Raw genomic sequence first — 12,399 nt, 5'->3', positions numbered from 1 at the left:
ATAGAACCATGAATTAAGTGACTTATGATAGATGACTCCATCTATTTAAAGGGCATGGGACCTCACAAAATAAGATGTAATAAAGAAAACAAGAGAGCTAGCTTTTTGGCATATGAAGCAATTGACCACTTTTAAAACAAGACTTGGTAAGAGATCAATAACTTGGCACTGTTTTTGTTTGTTTTACTGTACTTTGAATAAAAAGTTTTGAGTATGTTTTAATCACTTAATTTGCATATAATTATTGTTTCTGTTATCTTAAACCAGAGACTGCAAACACTCATAAAACTGAGTGAAAGATTTTAACACTACTGGTGTCTTCTCTACCTCTCAGTAGCACTTCTTGAAATGTTATTTTGTAAATTCTTGCCGCAGTACTCAGAGGATCACCAAAGATATTCCTGTTTCCATACTTACGGCACCTTTGGCGGGATTCTTTTTCTCTTGTTTCAGCCGGGGACCAATGCCTTTTGACAAATATGTGCTAAATCATGGGCCTAGGCCTTTAATTGCAGGGTTTCTTGCAGGCATAAGCCCTTCAAATCCAGTGCTTATTCCTCTGGAAGGAATGATCAGTGCCTCCTTTTAGTCACAGTTTTTGACTGCATTCTTCCACTAACGGCAAAATAATTCCTGTGGAGTACTTCGTTGCAAGAGGGATAGAGATATCTGTGATTTGCGAAGGAGTGTTATGAGCTGAAGTAGCTAGTCATACACATATGCTAGTCATTACAGTAGAACTCACATTTAGAGATGTCTTACTAAAATCTGTGTTTAAACTACCAAGACATACAGACTAAAGAATGTAGCTCTGTAGTGAGCCAAAGAGCCCAGTACAAATGCCCAGACAGTTAATACATGTTTGTGTGTCTTGCTGTTTGTCCTCCCACAGTGTATATTACTCCCACCGCCCTCTACTGTCATCTCTGTTCCAATGTGTATGACAGTCACCCTCGTCACTGAACATTACGCAACATACACATTGACATGCTTGATCATGTCGCCCTCTTGTGGCTGCAGCTGTGAACCCTAATACTACTACATGCCTCATGGATAATAGCTAGTGCAGCATCAACCCAGGCTCACTACCAAGGAGAAGAAACACAGAGTATCAACAGAAAGAGCTTTTGTAATGTGCTGATGGATTTCCATTCATGTAAGGAAACGGAGATAATAGGAAAGTGACTAGACTAGGCAGAACCAAGGGCAATCACAACAGGCGAGTGGCATACAAATACACAGAGGACAAGTAAGGAAGGAAGGGGAAAGAAACAAGATGAGACGTTTTCCTCATCTTACAAAGATATTGAAAAGGAGAAAAGGTTACAATAGATTATAGTAGCTAGAGATGGAACAGACCTACAGTATAAATCCCTTGATGGGGGAATGTATCAGATATTAAACTGACACCACTTTTACCCAGAAGAAGAAAATTATGCAAGGATTAGATGGTTGAAGAAAGAGATTTCCTTCAAATAAACACACCAGGCTCCCACAGAGGCAAGTTAGAAAAATGAGATATAGCAATATCATAAAATAAATATTTCCATTCTTTTTTGTTCTGTGCAAAACTTTCTCGCACACATCTCCTGATCTCATTTGGCCTCAAATACCCACTGATGCTTTTCCTGTGATTCTGACTATAACAGGTGAAATCCACATTGGAGGACAAGAACACTTTTACCTGGAAACTAACAGTGTACTTGTTGTTCCAAGAGGAGAGGATAATGAAATGGATGTGCATGTGTCCACTCAGGATGCAGCGCGTGTACAGGTAATACAAAGCAGTTTGGGATAGTAATTTATTCTCCATCCAAATAACTTTGAGGGTGGACTGCAAAGCCTTGCCAAGACCTGAGTTCAGGCTTTCTGTGTTTGTCCTACAGCAGTCTGATGAAATTCCTAATGCAAATTAATTGACTTGGGCCTTGTTGGGTAATAAAGCCCTGTCTGCACTAGTGCTGTAATAATGGTTCTTGCAAGCAAGATGCTCCCTTGAGCACCCAGTCCAGTGTAGACATGAATGAAGCATGTTGCCAATTGGTGTACAGAATGGTACTACTGATCTGTTTCCCCCTGCACACCCCCACAATCCTATCATGCAGTTTTGTAAGTTGGTTCATAACATTGTTCCTCGCTGTCAACCCTGCATAAGGAAATACTATTAGCAGAGATTTGGAATAGCAAGGATGATGTTTAAATACAGCTCTGGATAACACAAAATTTTAGAATAGTGTCGATGGGGCCAAATTCTGTCCCAATTACACTGGTCAAACACCACTGAAGTCAGTGAGGTAGTAGTGGTGTCAGGACCTGATACTCCAAACACTTATTCAAGCAAGTTGACTTACTCATGTGAGGAGTCCCATTGAAGTCAATGGGACTATGTGCATGAACGAAGAGTACTCATGTGAAAAGTGTTTGCAGAATTAGGCTGTAACTGAGCAGAATTTGAGCCAGGGCCTGGAGGAAGGAACAATTTTCAGTTCTCCAAATAGATGCAGCCGTGTGTGTGTGCCCAGCTTATCGGAATTGGAGAAATTTGCCTAGCAGTAGCCATAGAGGAGTGGCACTCACACCTTGTGACCATAGCCCCTCCCCTGGCTACATAAGGCAGTGCTGCCCCAACCCTCCCTCAGTTCCTTCATACTACCTGTGGCTGGAGATGGAGCTGTGTGTGTGGTCTTAACCTCACAACCCCTCAGCTAATTTAGGTTTTCTCTTGTTGTACATAGTTAGTAGTACCCTTAGTGTTACGTAGTAGTGTGAGTTGTATTAATTTAGTTTTCCTCAGTGATGCTCTCACCGGGGTTTAAATATTGGCCTTCAAGTGGAGGAGTAATCCGCAACAGCGATCCCCACACGCGGTGCTTGCTCTGTCTCAGTGGGGCCCACATTAAAGAGCATTGTGAGATCTGCAGATCAGACTCAAGTGACTCAGGACCTTTTCCTGAAGCAGGCTGCTTCGGCACCAAGGCCTTTGTCAGGTCGGAGATCGTCCTTGGGTTCTGAGTGTGCTGCCGCTTCACACTCCAGAGAAGGCGCCTCTCCGGAGAAACTGAGGAGCCGGTCCCTGTTGACTGCACGGAGGAAAAGGTCACATAGGACTGATCGAGATTGCTCCAGGTCTCAGGGGGACTCTTCCACTTCCCATAGGAAAAGCATGGAGTGGCATGGAGTTTATGCGGGCACACAGGGTGGCACGGTTACCTCTAACCCATCGCCGGTACCAAGTAGGGAGGTTAGAAACCCTGTACTGTTGACTCTGGTTCCCGCACCCAGGCATCCAATGATTCCAATACCCACAATAGGGATGCCAGTATTGACTGTCTATGTCAGTGGTGTACCAGGCTGCTACAGACCTTCTCTGCCTTTTGATCTCAACCTCTTTGTTCCAGGACTGCCAGGTTTGCGTCATCTATAGTCTTGTCAACTGAATGAGCCGCTGAACCCTCAGGTTTTTAGACGTCGCACCCCATTGTTCCCCTTCCACAGATTGTGGAAGCAGGGCCAGTACCGGGATTGGTACAGGGCATCTTGGTACCGGGAATCAACTTGGCACCACTGCAGTCAGCACCGCAAACGTTACTTTGGTGGCTTTCACCACCCTTGATGTCAGCACCTGCAGACACTAGGGATTGACACCACTTCTGGCACCGGTATGCTTGGATCTATTGGCAGCACCGCTTCCTGCCTCATTCTGGGTGACAGCTGGTTACTCGCTGCCTCTGGTCTTGCTCCACCCTTATCCCACAGATCCCAAGGCTCCTCGGTGTCTGAGTTTGGGTCGTCATCCTCCCGCGCTCCATCTCCTGACCAGCATTGGAGGCCATCAAAGGACTGGTAAGGGTACAGGGATTGGCGCTCCTCTCATGGTTGAGACAGAGGCCCTGGCCTAGCACCTACTGGCCACCGATGCCTTATCCTGCCAGTGGCCTCCATGGAATCCATAGGATGCTCCTCGTTCACGGAGGTCCTGCTCTTTGTCTCACTCAAGGGCAAGATTGCCAACCATGTCTGTGGTGGTGACCATCAGCCCAGGCACCAGCAGTCCTTCTCCCTGGAGAGCCTCCAGAGTCATCTCATCCAGGTCCATCATCCCTGGAACAGCATCTGGCTTTAGCCTAGTTAAGGGCCTTGCCTTCATCTCCAGACAATTCCGTGCTGCCTGGTATATCGTGGTTTGAGCATTGGCCTGCTAAACCCAGGGTTGTGAGTTCAATCCTTGAGGGGGCCATTTAGGGATTTGGGGATTGGTCCTGCTTTGAGCAGGGGGTTGGACTAGATGATCTCCTGAGGTCCCTTCCAACCCTGATATTCTATGATTCTATATCACTCATTTCAGTACCAGAGGATTTTAAGGCATACCAAGACTTATTGTGGTGTGTAGCTGCTTCCCTCAAATGGAGTTCTTGCAAGAGAACACTCACAAATTAGTGGGCATCCTTTAGCCGTCTGCCCCGGGGGAGTCACTGCCCTATCAATGATTCACTGCTTGAACCATATAAGGCCCTCTCTAGCATGCCGGCTTCAGTACCACCGGTAGCTAAGCACATGGAAAAGCACTATTTCATTCCCGTGCAGGGATTTGAGGGGTTTACTCCCATCCGGCCCCAAATGCCTTAGTTGTAACTGCGGTGAACGACAGAGCCCAGCAAAGCAGGTTTAAATCTAGCCCCCAGGAAAGGGACTTTAAACAAATAGATCTCATGGGCAGAAAGATTTGCACCTTCTCTTCCTTACAGATGCAAATTGCTAACCCGCAAATGTTGCTCTCTAGTATGATTTTGTTAACAGGACAGCTATGTCAAAATTTGCCAACCAGCTGACTAAGTCCTCATGGGAGGAATTTCAGGCATTTGTCACTGAAGGATGCTTGGTGGCTAAGATGTCCTTGCAGTCCACGCTAGACGTCACGGACACATCAGTCAGGGTGATGGCCTCCATGATCACCATGAGGAGGGCTTCCTGGCTGCAAAATTCAGGCATTTCCCCTGATGTCCAGGAAGCCATTGAGGATTTGCCCTTCAACGGCCAAACACCATCCTCAGACAAGCCTGACGAGATGCTGTACTCCTTTGAGAACTCCAGGGCTACCCTGCAGTCCTTGGGGACATACATGCTTGTGGCGCAGAGGTGCTAAGACAGCATTCAGCAGCAACAGCAGTACCATCCACAGTGCATGTTTGGGCAGCCTTTCCCTCCTCCAAGGCAGCAGGACTACCATAGAAAGAGGGATAGATCTCATAAGAGAAAGCAGTCGGGCTCGGGGCTCAGCCAGTCCACATGCCCTCTTCCAGCATCCCCCAAGTGCCCATTTTGACTCTGTGGTCCAAAGCACTGTTCCAGTCATTACTCCTGCCTCCTCATCTCCCCCCATGGGGACAAGCTGGCCTGATTTCATAATACTTGGGGCTTGATCATCACCGACAGCTGGGTCTAACGCGGTCAGATTGGGTTATGCCATCTAGTTCCTCTTCACACCTCCTCCCCACCCTCCCTCCCTGTCCCTTTTCACAGACCCATCTCATGAGATACTGCTCCTTGAGCAGGTGTGTTTTCTGCTGGCTTTGGATGCAGTGGCGAAGGTTCCACTGGAACATGGGGTCATGGCTTCTACTCTCAGTACTTTCTGGTACCCAAATCCAAGGGAGGGTTAAGACTCATCCTCAACCTTTACGGCATCAACTAATATATCAGGTACATGAGGTTCTGAACAGTCTCCATCGACCATCCTCTCTTCATTGTCTCAGAATAACTGGTTTGCTACTCTGGATCTTCAGGACGCCTACTTTCATGTGACGATTTTGCCGAGACACAGAAAGAAAGTTCCTTTGATTTGTCATGGCAGAGCGCCGCTTTCAATACACAGTGCTTCCATTCAGCCTCTCTTCTGCCTCCGGTTTTTACCAAATGCATGGTCATTGTTACTGTGTATCTCAGGAAGAAGGGATTCACATATTCCCATATCTGGATGACTGGTTACTGAGGGACAGATCCAGAGTGGAAGTTCTTGCATATATCGGCACCACGCTGCGCTTGCTCAACCATGTGGGTCTCATCCTAAACATCAGAGAGTCAACCAAGGCTCCCTCTTGAAAATCAAGTTAATTGGGGCCCTGTTAGATCCCACTATGTCAAAAGCGTGTCTGCCAGCCAAATGTTGTCAGAGAATTCACTACCTTTGCCTCAGTCTCAGCCTTCCATGACAGTTCAGATGTGTCTGAGGGTTTTGTACCACATTCAGGTGGTCCAGTTTGCAAGGTTGTGTCTTAGCCCCCCTTCAGATGTGGCTCAGGACAGTTTACCACCCCACTCTTCACCCTCTAGACTAGGGGGGGAGTGCAGGCCATATCTGGACCACCGGATGCTTTTGAACAGACCCTGACATCTTTTTATTTACATATTATCATTATTGTTGGTTTTTTTTAATTATTATTTTCTCTGGAGTCTGGACCTTGACTATACCTTGACCAAGAATTTTGGACCCTGACAAAAAATAATTGATGACTGCTGCTCTAGACAGACTGGTTCATCTTCCTCCACTGGTCCTGTACTCCTTGTATTGGTGGATGCGTTCAGAAAATGTTTGCCAAGGCATTCCCTTTATCCGGCCCTCACCAAACAAGTCGATTGTTACCGACGCCTCCCTGATGGGCTGGAGGGTGTACTTGGGATCACTGAAAGTATAGGGGCTGTGATCGGAGTAGATGGCCTCACTACATATCAACGTGCTGAAACTTTGGGCCATCTATAATGCATGTCACACTTTCTGGGACCATATCAGAGACTCAGTGTGTTCCATGACCCAGCCTCCGTCCGTCTGCATCAGAATCTTATTTGGGGGTGTTCAATGCAAAGAAACTGAGGGAGGATCAGGGTGGCGCTGCCTCGGGTAGCTGGGAAGGGGCTATGGCCACAAGGCATTGGTGACACCCCTCTACAGGTACTGCTAGGTAAATTTCTCCAGCTCCGGTGCACTGGGCATGTGCACACCAAAGTGGAATACACATCTGCAGTGCATCTCAAAGAATCACAGTTACAGTACGTAACCATTTCTTGTTCTATGAAGAAATGTATTTTAAAGCATTACTCAGTAGACAGCAGTAGAGTCTGGTCTCCGTGAAATCAGTGACCAAACTCCTATTGACATCAGTGAGGCTAGGATTTCCCCTTACTGATCTGAGCTGTTAAGTAGTTTTGTGTTTATTTATTGATTTACTTCTAGAGCTTTGCAATTCAGCTCGAAGAGCCTGATCCTGATGTCCTCATTTGGACAAAATGCCTTTGGTGTTCATCTGAGTAAGGATTCTCAGGATTAAGCACTGTGCCTGTATTCACACTGTAAAATAAGCGCAATATTACAGCTGCTCTCTAGTCTATAGCATAAACAGTCAATCTTTTCCATGCAGCTGGTTAGCTTGGTGGATGCTCTGTATTCAGCGGCAGATCGGTCTTGTACTTCTAGATAGAGAGTATCAATGTTTGCCCTAAAATTAGCAAAGTGTATTTTCCAGAGCTATTGTTCAGCTTCTGCTCCTCTAAAAGGACCAGCTTCTGCTCTCATTTCTGTCGGTGTGAATCTGGAGTAACGCAATTATCTTATGTGGAACTATAGCAGGTTTGCACTAGTAGCACTTAGATGAGAATCTGGCCCTGTTTGTTTATTTCTTTTATGTAGTGGTAGTTGTGGGAGCCAACGCATTTTTATTATGGCTTTTGGTAAATAGCCTGTATAAAATCCAAGCAATTCACTTTCATAGGACTTCGTGGCTTTGGCTTTAGATGTCCAGTCCAGTAAGATCATGTGCCACACAAAACGCGTTGGTGGAGCTTTTGGAGGGAAGGTTACAAAGCCTATAATTTTTGCTGTCGTTGCAGCAGTGGCAGCAAACAAGTAAGTGTTCTGGGTTTTTTCAGTGGTTTTACTGAAACAAATTAAAATTTCTAGACAGAATTGTAAGGGAACCTCTGACACAAACACTGATGACATGATCAGCCTGAACACACTTCACTTTGCCTTACCATCTCTTTGGTAAAGACTTGGCTAGAAACCTGAATAGTCTCAGTGCAGCTGGCAGTGCAATTCCCCCTGTGGCAGAAGGCCTGTACCGAGTTCTCCATGCAGTGGCTCTCATGGAGGATTGCCTTATGTGGAGTTCCCCATACAAAGCCTATTAATTCAGGTGTTGTTCAGGGAGGGTGGTGTGAATTTTACCTTAGATATTTGATGCAAGTGCTTTGTACACTGGATTCAGTTCTTATTGACCAGCTTCAGGGGTTCTGCTCCTCAAGGGTTGAAGATTAAAGAGGGATTGGACATTCCTTAGCACACAAATGTTGGGGCATAATAGGATAAAGGTCTGTTGTTGTTTTTTCTTGTTCATTCAAGAGTTAAGAAATTTGCTGATGTTTATGGGCCAAATCTCCCACCTATTCCCCCAGACCAAGCCTGAGTAGCAGGGCTCAGCACAAGGGGGCCCCACAGAGAAGAAAAGGGAGGGAATCTGTCCCCACTACATCATACAGCACAAGGGTCAGTAGCTGGCTGATTTGTACAGGGGTGGATCCCATAGCCTCATGCCATGGCCTGCCACTGCTCCTCCTCCCAAACCTTACTCTGTAGGGATGGAGAGTGCCTCGAAGGAACTGGACTCTACTGCTCACAGGGTGTAAAAGGGTGAAGTCAGGAGGCTAAACAGAAGCAGGTGACAGGTCACACTGGGAAGAATTTGGTCCAATAACTTTATCTTCCTGGTAACTTGCACTGTGGAGCTGATAAAAGTGAGTCTTTTGTGTCTGGTTTAGGACTGGGCGTCCAATCCGCTTTACCCTGGAGCGAGATGAGGATATGCTAATCACTGGAGGCCGACACCCTTTCTTTGGAAAATATAAAGTAAGTGGGAGGGGGAAATAGCTTACTGAGATATTTAGCACAAGATCCTCAGCTGGTGTAAATTGGCATAGCTTCACTGAAGCTGGTGGAGCTACAGCAATTGACACCAGTTGAGGATCTGGTCCTTCATTGGTTTAGATTTGGGTTTTTAATTTAATTGTTCTCTCTTAAATATTATTTCTGTAAACTAACTATAAAATCGGTGGCTACAAAAATGATTCAAAGAAGAGGAATGAATACAGAGCAAGAATAAACTTGAATGGGCTGAATACTTCTCAGAGGTCTTTATGCAAAATATATGCAGTGTTTGCTTGTATTATTAATTGTAGCATTATGTTTATATTTATATTGCAGTAGTGTCCAAAGGATCCAGTCAGGACTGGGGTCCCACTGTAGTCTGTGCTGTATAAACATATAAAGAGACATGCTCTCTTTCCCCAAGAGCTTGCAATCTAAATAGAAAGAGAGACAAGAGCTGGAAGAAATGGATGAAGTGTATAAGCAAAATAATCTGGTCAATGTCATGTTAGTTCCTTGTGGTTCTTTTTGGTTTATTTAAAAGATGCTCCTTAGCCATTTGCTTTTAACTAGAAAACAGGATAGTAGTATATAGTTGAGGACCATTTCTGCAATCTTGGTGCACACTAAACTCCTGCTGACTCCACAGGGCACTTGGGGTGCACTGGGAACTCAGAGACAAGCCCATAAAAATGAATTCACATATTAACATCTTTGTGTAAAGAAAATTGTGCAGGTAAAATCTACCTGTCTCACCTGTTCAGAGCTTTTGAATAAGAAAAAAAAAGCTCGAGTGTTCCAATGGATTGATGCTCTCTCTCATTAAGGAGAATATGGACCCAGTCCTCCTGTCCTTATACAAGCAAAGTTTCCATTAAGTCAATGGGACCTTTGCCCCAGTAAGGACTGCAGGATCAGGGCCCATGTGGAGGATTCTAACTTGAGAGAACTACAGTTGCTCCAACAGCAATTTCCTTTCATAGGTCCTCACTCATCAGAGTAGAGAATCTAGATCAGGGTATTCTTGCTGTCACTCCGCAAAACATACTAATATATTTATGACTGGGCATGTGTTCTGCCTTCCCAAGAACGTAGTATCCATCTTTGTAGGTGTATTTCATTATCAATAATAATTATTACAGCTTCCCCTCCAAAACCTACGGTTCCCAACAATTATATTGAACAGGAACGTTATAAATGAGCACTGAAAGAGGCTACATCTATAATATGAGCTTGGGGTGTGATTCCCAGCTCATGTACAAATACTCACACTAGCTTTCAAAGAGTATAAATAGCAGTGTAGCCACAGGCAGCTGCACTGGCAAGTACATACTGACAGCATTCAGGCAGCTTTGTACTCAGCGTGGCTAAGCTGTGCTGCCACTGCCTGTGCTACCACGGCTACACTACTATTTATACTCACACTTGCTGTCATTAAGCTAGCACAAGTGTCAGCACATGAGCTGAGAATCACGCCCCTCGCTCATAATGTAGCCATAGCCATAGGCGTCTCAGGATATCTAAATCCACCACCCACAATTTTCATCAGGCTGTCACAATGGAAAAAGGTAGCAGACAAAGGACAAATAACTGTAATCAATTAAATAGCTCCTATGCTGCAGACTAGTGCATGATCAAGAAAAGCAAAGATCTAGACATGTGCTGAGTAATAAAGAGCCTTGTCCATAAGCCAAATTCTTCCCCTTTGGCCAGCATCTTCCTATGAAGGTCAAGATTGGTTTTCAAACAGCTGGAAATCTATGCTTTTATTCATTGGGCCTGAGAGAGAGAGTGAGAATGACTCTATAGCCTGGTGGTCAGGTCACTCACTCACCTGGGAAAGGGAACCCTCAGTTTCCAAGCCCTGCTCCAATGACTATTTAACTATTTGTACAAAGTGGAACAACTTCAGCAGGAGAGATTGAGAAAGCCCCACCCAAGAATCCCCCATAGCCCAGTGGCTATGAGAAGTCACCTGCAATGTGGGAGACCCAAGCTAAAGTCCCTGCTCCAAATGTGAGGACTTTAGCCAGGTGAGTGCTCTAACTACTATGTATACGGGGGACCAGCTCCTTCTCCTCAGTTTTGTGAATGATGCCTACATCCCCTTGCAAATCTAACCCAAAAGTGTATTATTTTGGCCTAAACTATATGGCAAATTTGTATAGAATTCACAAATAGTTTCTGACAACGTGAAACTGCATTTTTCAGCAAATACACTATATGTCTGAAATATTTTGCCAAGTTCTAGTTCAGAAGTCTGATCATCATGTTTAACTTGTATGCAGGTTGGTTTAGTTACAAAGAGCAAGTTGTCATCCATGACTGAAAAGATCTCTAATGTGTTGGTTACAATGTTACAGGTAGGATTTACAAATGATGGTAGAATCACAGCTGCAGATATTGAGTCCTACATTAATGCTGGATGTACTCTAGATGAGTCTGAACTGGTAAGTTCTTCTAATCTGGTGGTAACTTCACTGGCCACAAAACAGAAGGAAAATGTTCTGAACAGACTTATATATGGTAAGAGTCTATTTTTGTTAAGTACGACTTTCTGATTGCAGCAGAAATGCATCTGCGGCATGGATTTTTGTTTCAGGAGCCCACCAAGGCCTCTGTCTCCTATCAAGTTTAAAGAACATAGGAAGTACAAATTTTTGATTATAGTGAAACCTGCCCAAGACCCCATGCCTGTTACATAACTTCCTAGCTGCTTAAACCACCTTACAGTCTGGGCTGATTCTTCCCTCACTCACGCTTGTTTTACACTAATGTCATTCCACTGACTTCAAGAGAGTTACTCTTGATTTACTGTAAGCAGCAGCAGAATAATCAGGCCCCCTGAATATAAGTCTGCTCCACCTTTAAGCAACCAAATTGTGTCAGTTCCTTGTGTGGTTTCCTAACACAGGTTTCACTATAATTCCAAAGGCAAAGAAACCACTTTAACAGAGATAATCTCTCCTACTACAGGTAATTGAGTATGTTGTGCTAAAAACGGATAATGCTTACAAGATCCCTAACCTCCGAGTCCGGGGACGTGCCTGCAAGACTAATTTGCCATCAAACACAGCATTCCGAGGATTTGGCTTTCCACAGTCGGGTTTGTTTACAGAATCCTGGATAACGACAGTGGCAACCCAAACTGGCTTGCCACAAGAGAAGGTAAATGAACTGAGTTTAACAAGTAAAATGAGACATAACAGGGGTCTGCTCCTACGCCTGATCCCAAGTCAAAGGCAAAACTCCTATGGCAAAAGTATGGGGAGCTAGAGCTTCACAAGCTCTTTCTATTGAAGTAGTTCATATTGTGCCAGATCCTGCCACCTTTACTCTTGCTAAATAGTATTAGTAAATAAATAGTAATAGTATGTATTGATATCAGTGGGACTGTTCATGGAGTAATACACTATACAGTGACAGAATTCATCAATGGAAGTTTATTTCTTCAATTTGAAGTCTCAACCAGCTGTGGTCAGCTC

General features: G+C 44.7%; 1 protein-coding gene across 1 annotated transcript in view; it reads left to right on the top strand.

Moving 5' to 3' along the window:
• Positions 1-12,399, top strand: part of LOC120375097 (aldehyde oxidase 2-like) — a 94,284-nt gene that overhangs the window by 56,094 nt on the left and 25,791 nt on the right. Inside the window, exons 21-25 of the mRNA XM_039495765.1 lie at positions 1,650-1,774; positions 7,764-7,897; positions 8,809-8,896; positions 11,278-11,364; positions 11,891-12,082. Of these exons, the coding sequence (XP_039351699.1) occupies positions 1,650-1,774; positions 7,764-7,897; positions 8,809-8,896; positions 11,278-11,364; positions 11,891-12,082 (626 nt within the window). The remainder of the gene's footprint in view (positions 1-1,649; positions 1,775-7,763; positions 7,898-8,808; positions 8,897-11,277; positions 11,365-11,890; positions 12,083-12,399) is intronic.

Source organism: Mauremys reevesii, linkage group 11 (assembly GCF_016161935.1).
Source record: "Mauremys reevesii isolate NIE-2019 linkage group 11, ASM1616193v1, whole genome shotgun sequence".
Lineage (NCBI taxonomy): Eukaryota > Metazoa > Chordata > Testudines > Geoemydidae > Mauremys > Mauremys reevesii.
Note: the sequence above shows the minus strand (reverse complement) of the source record. Positions and strands in the feature narration are given on the sequence as shown.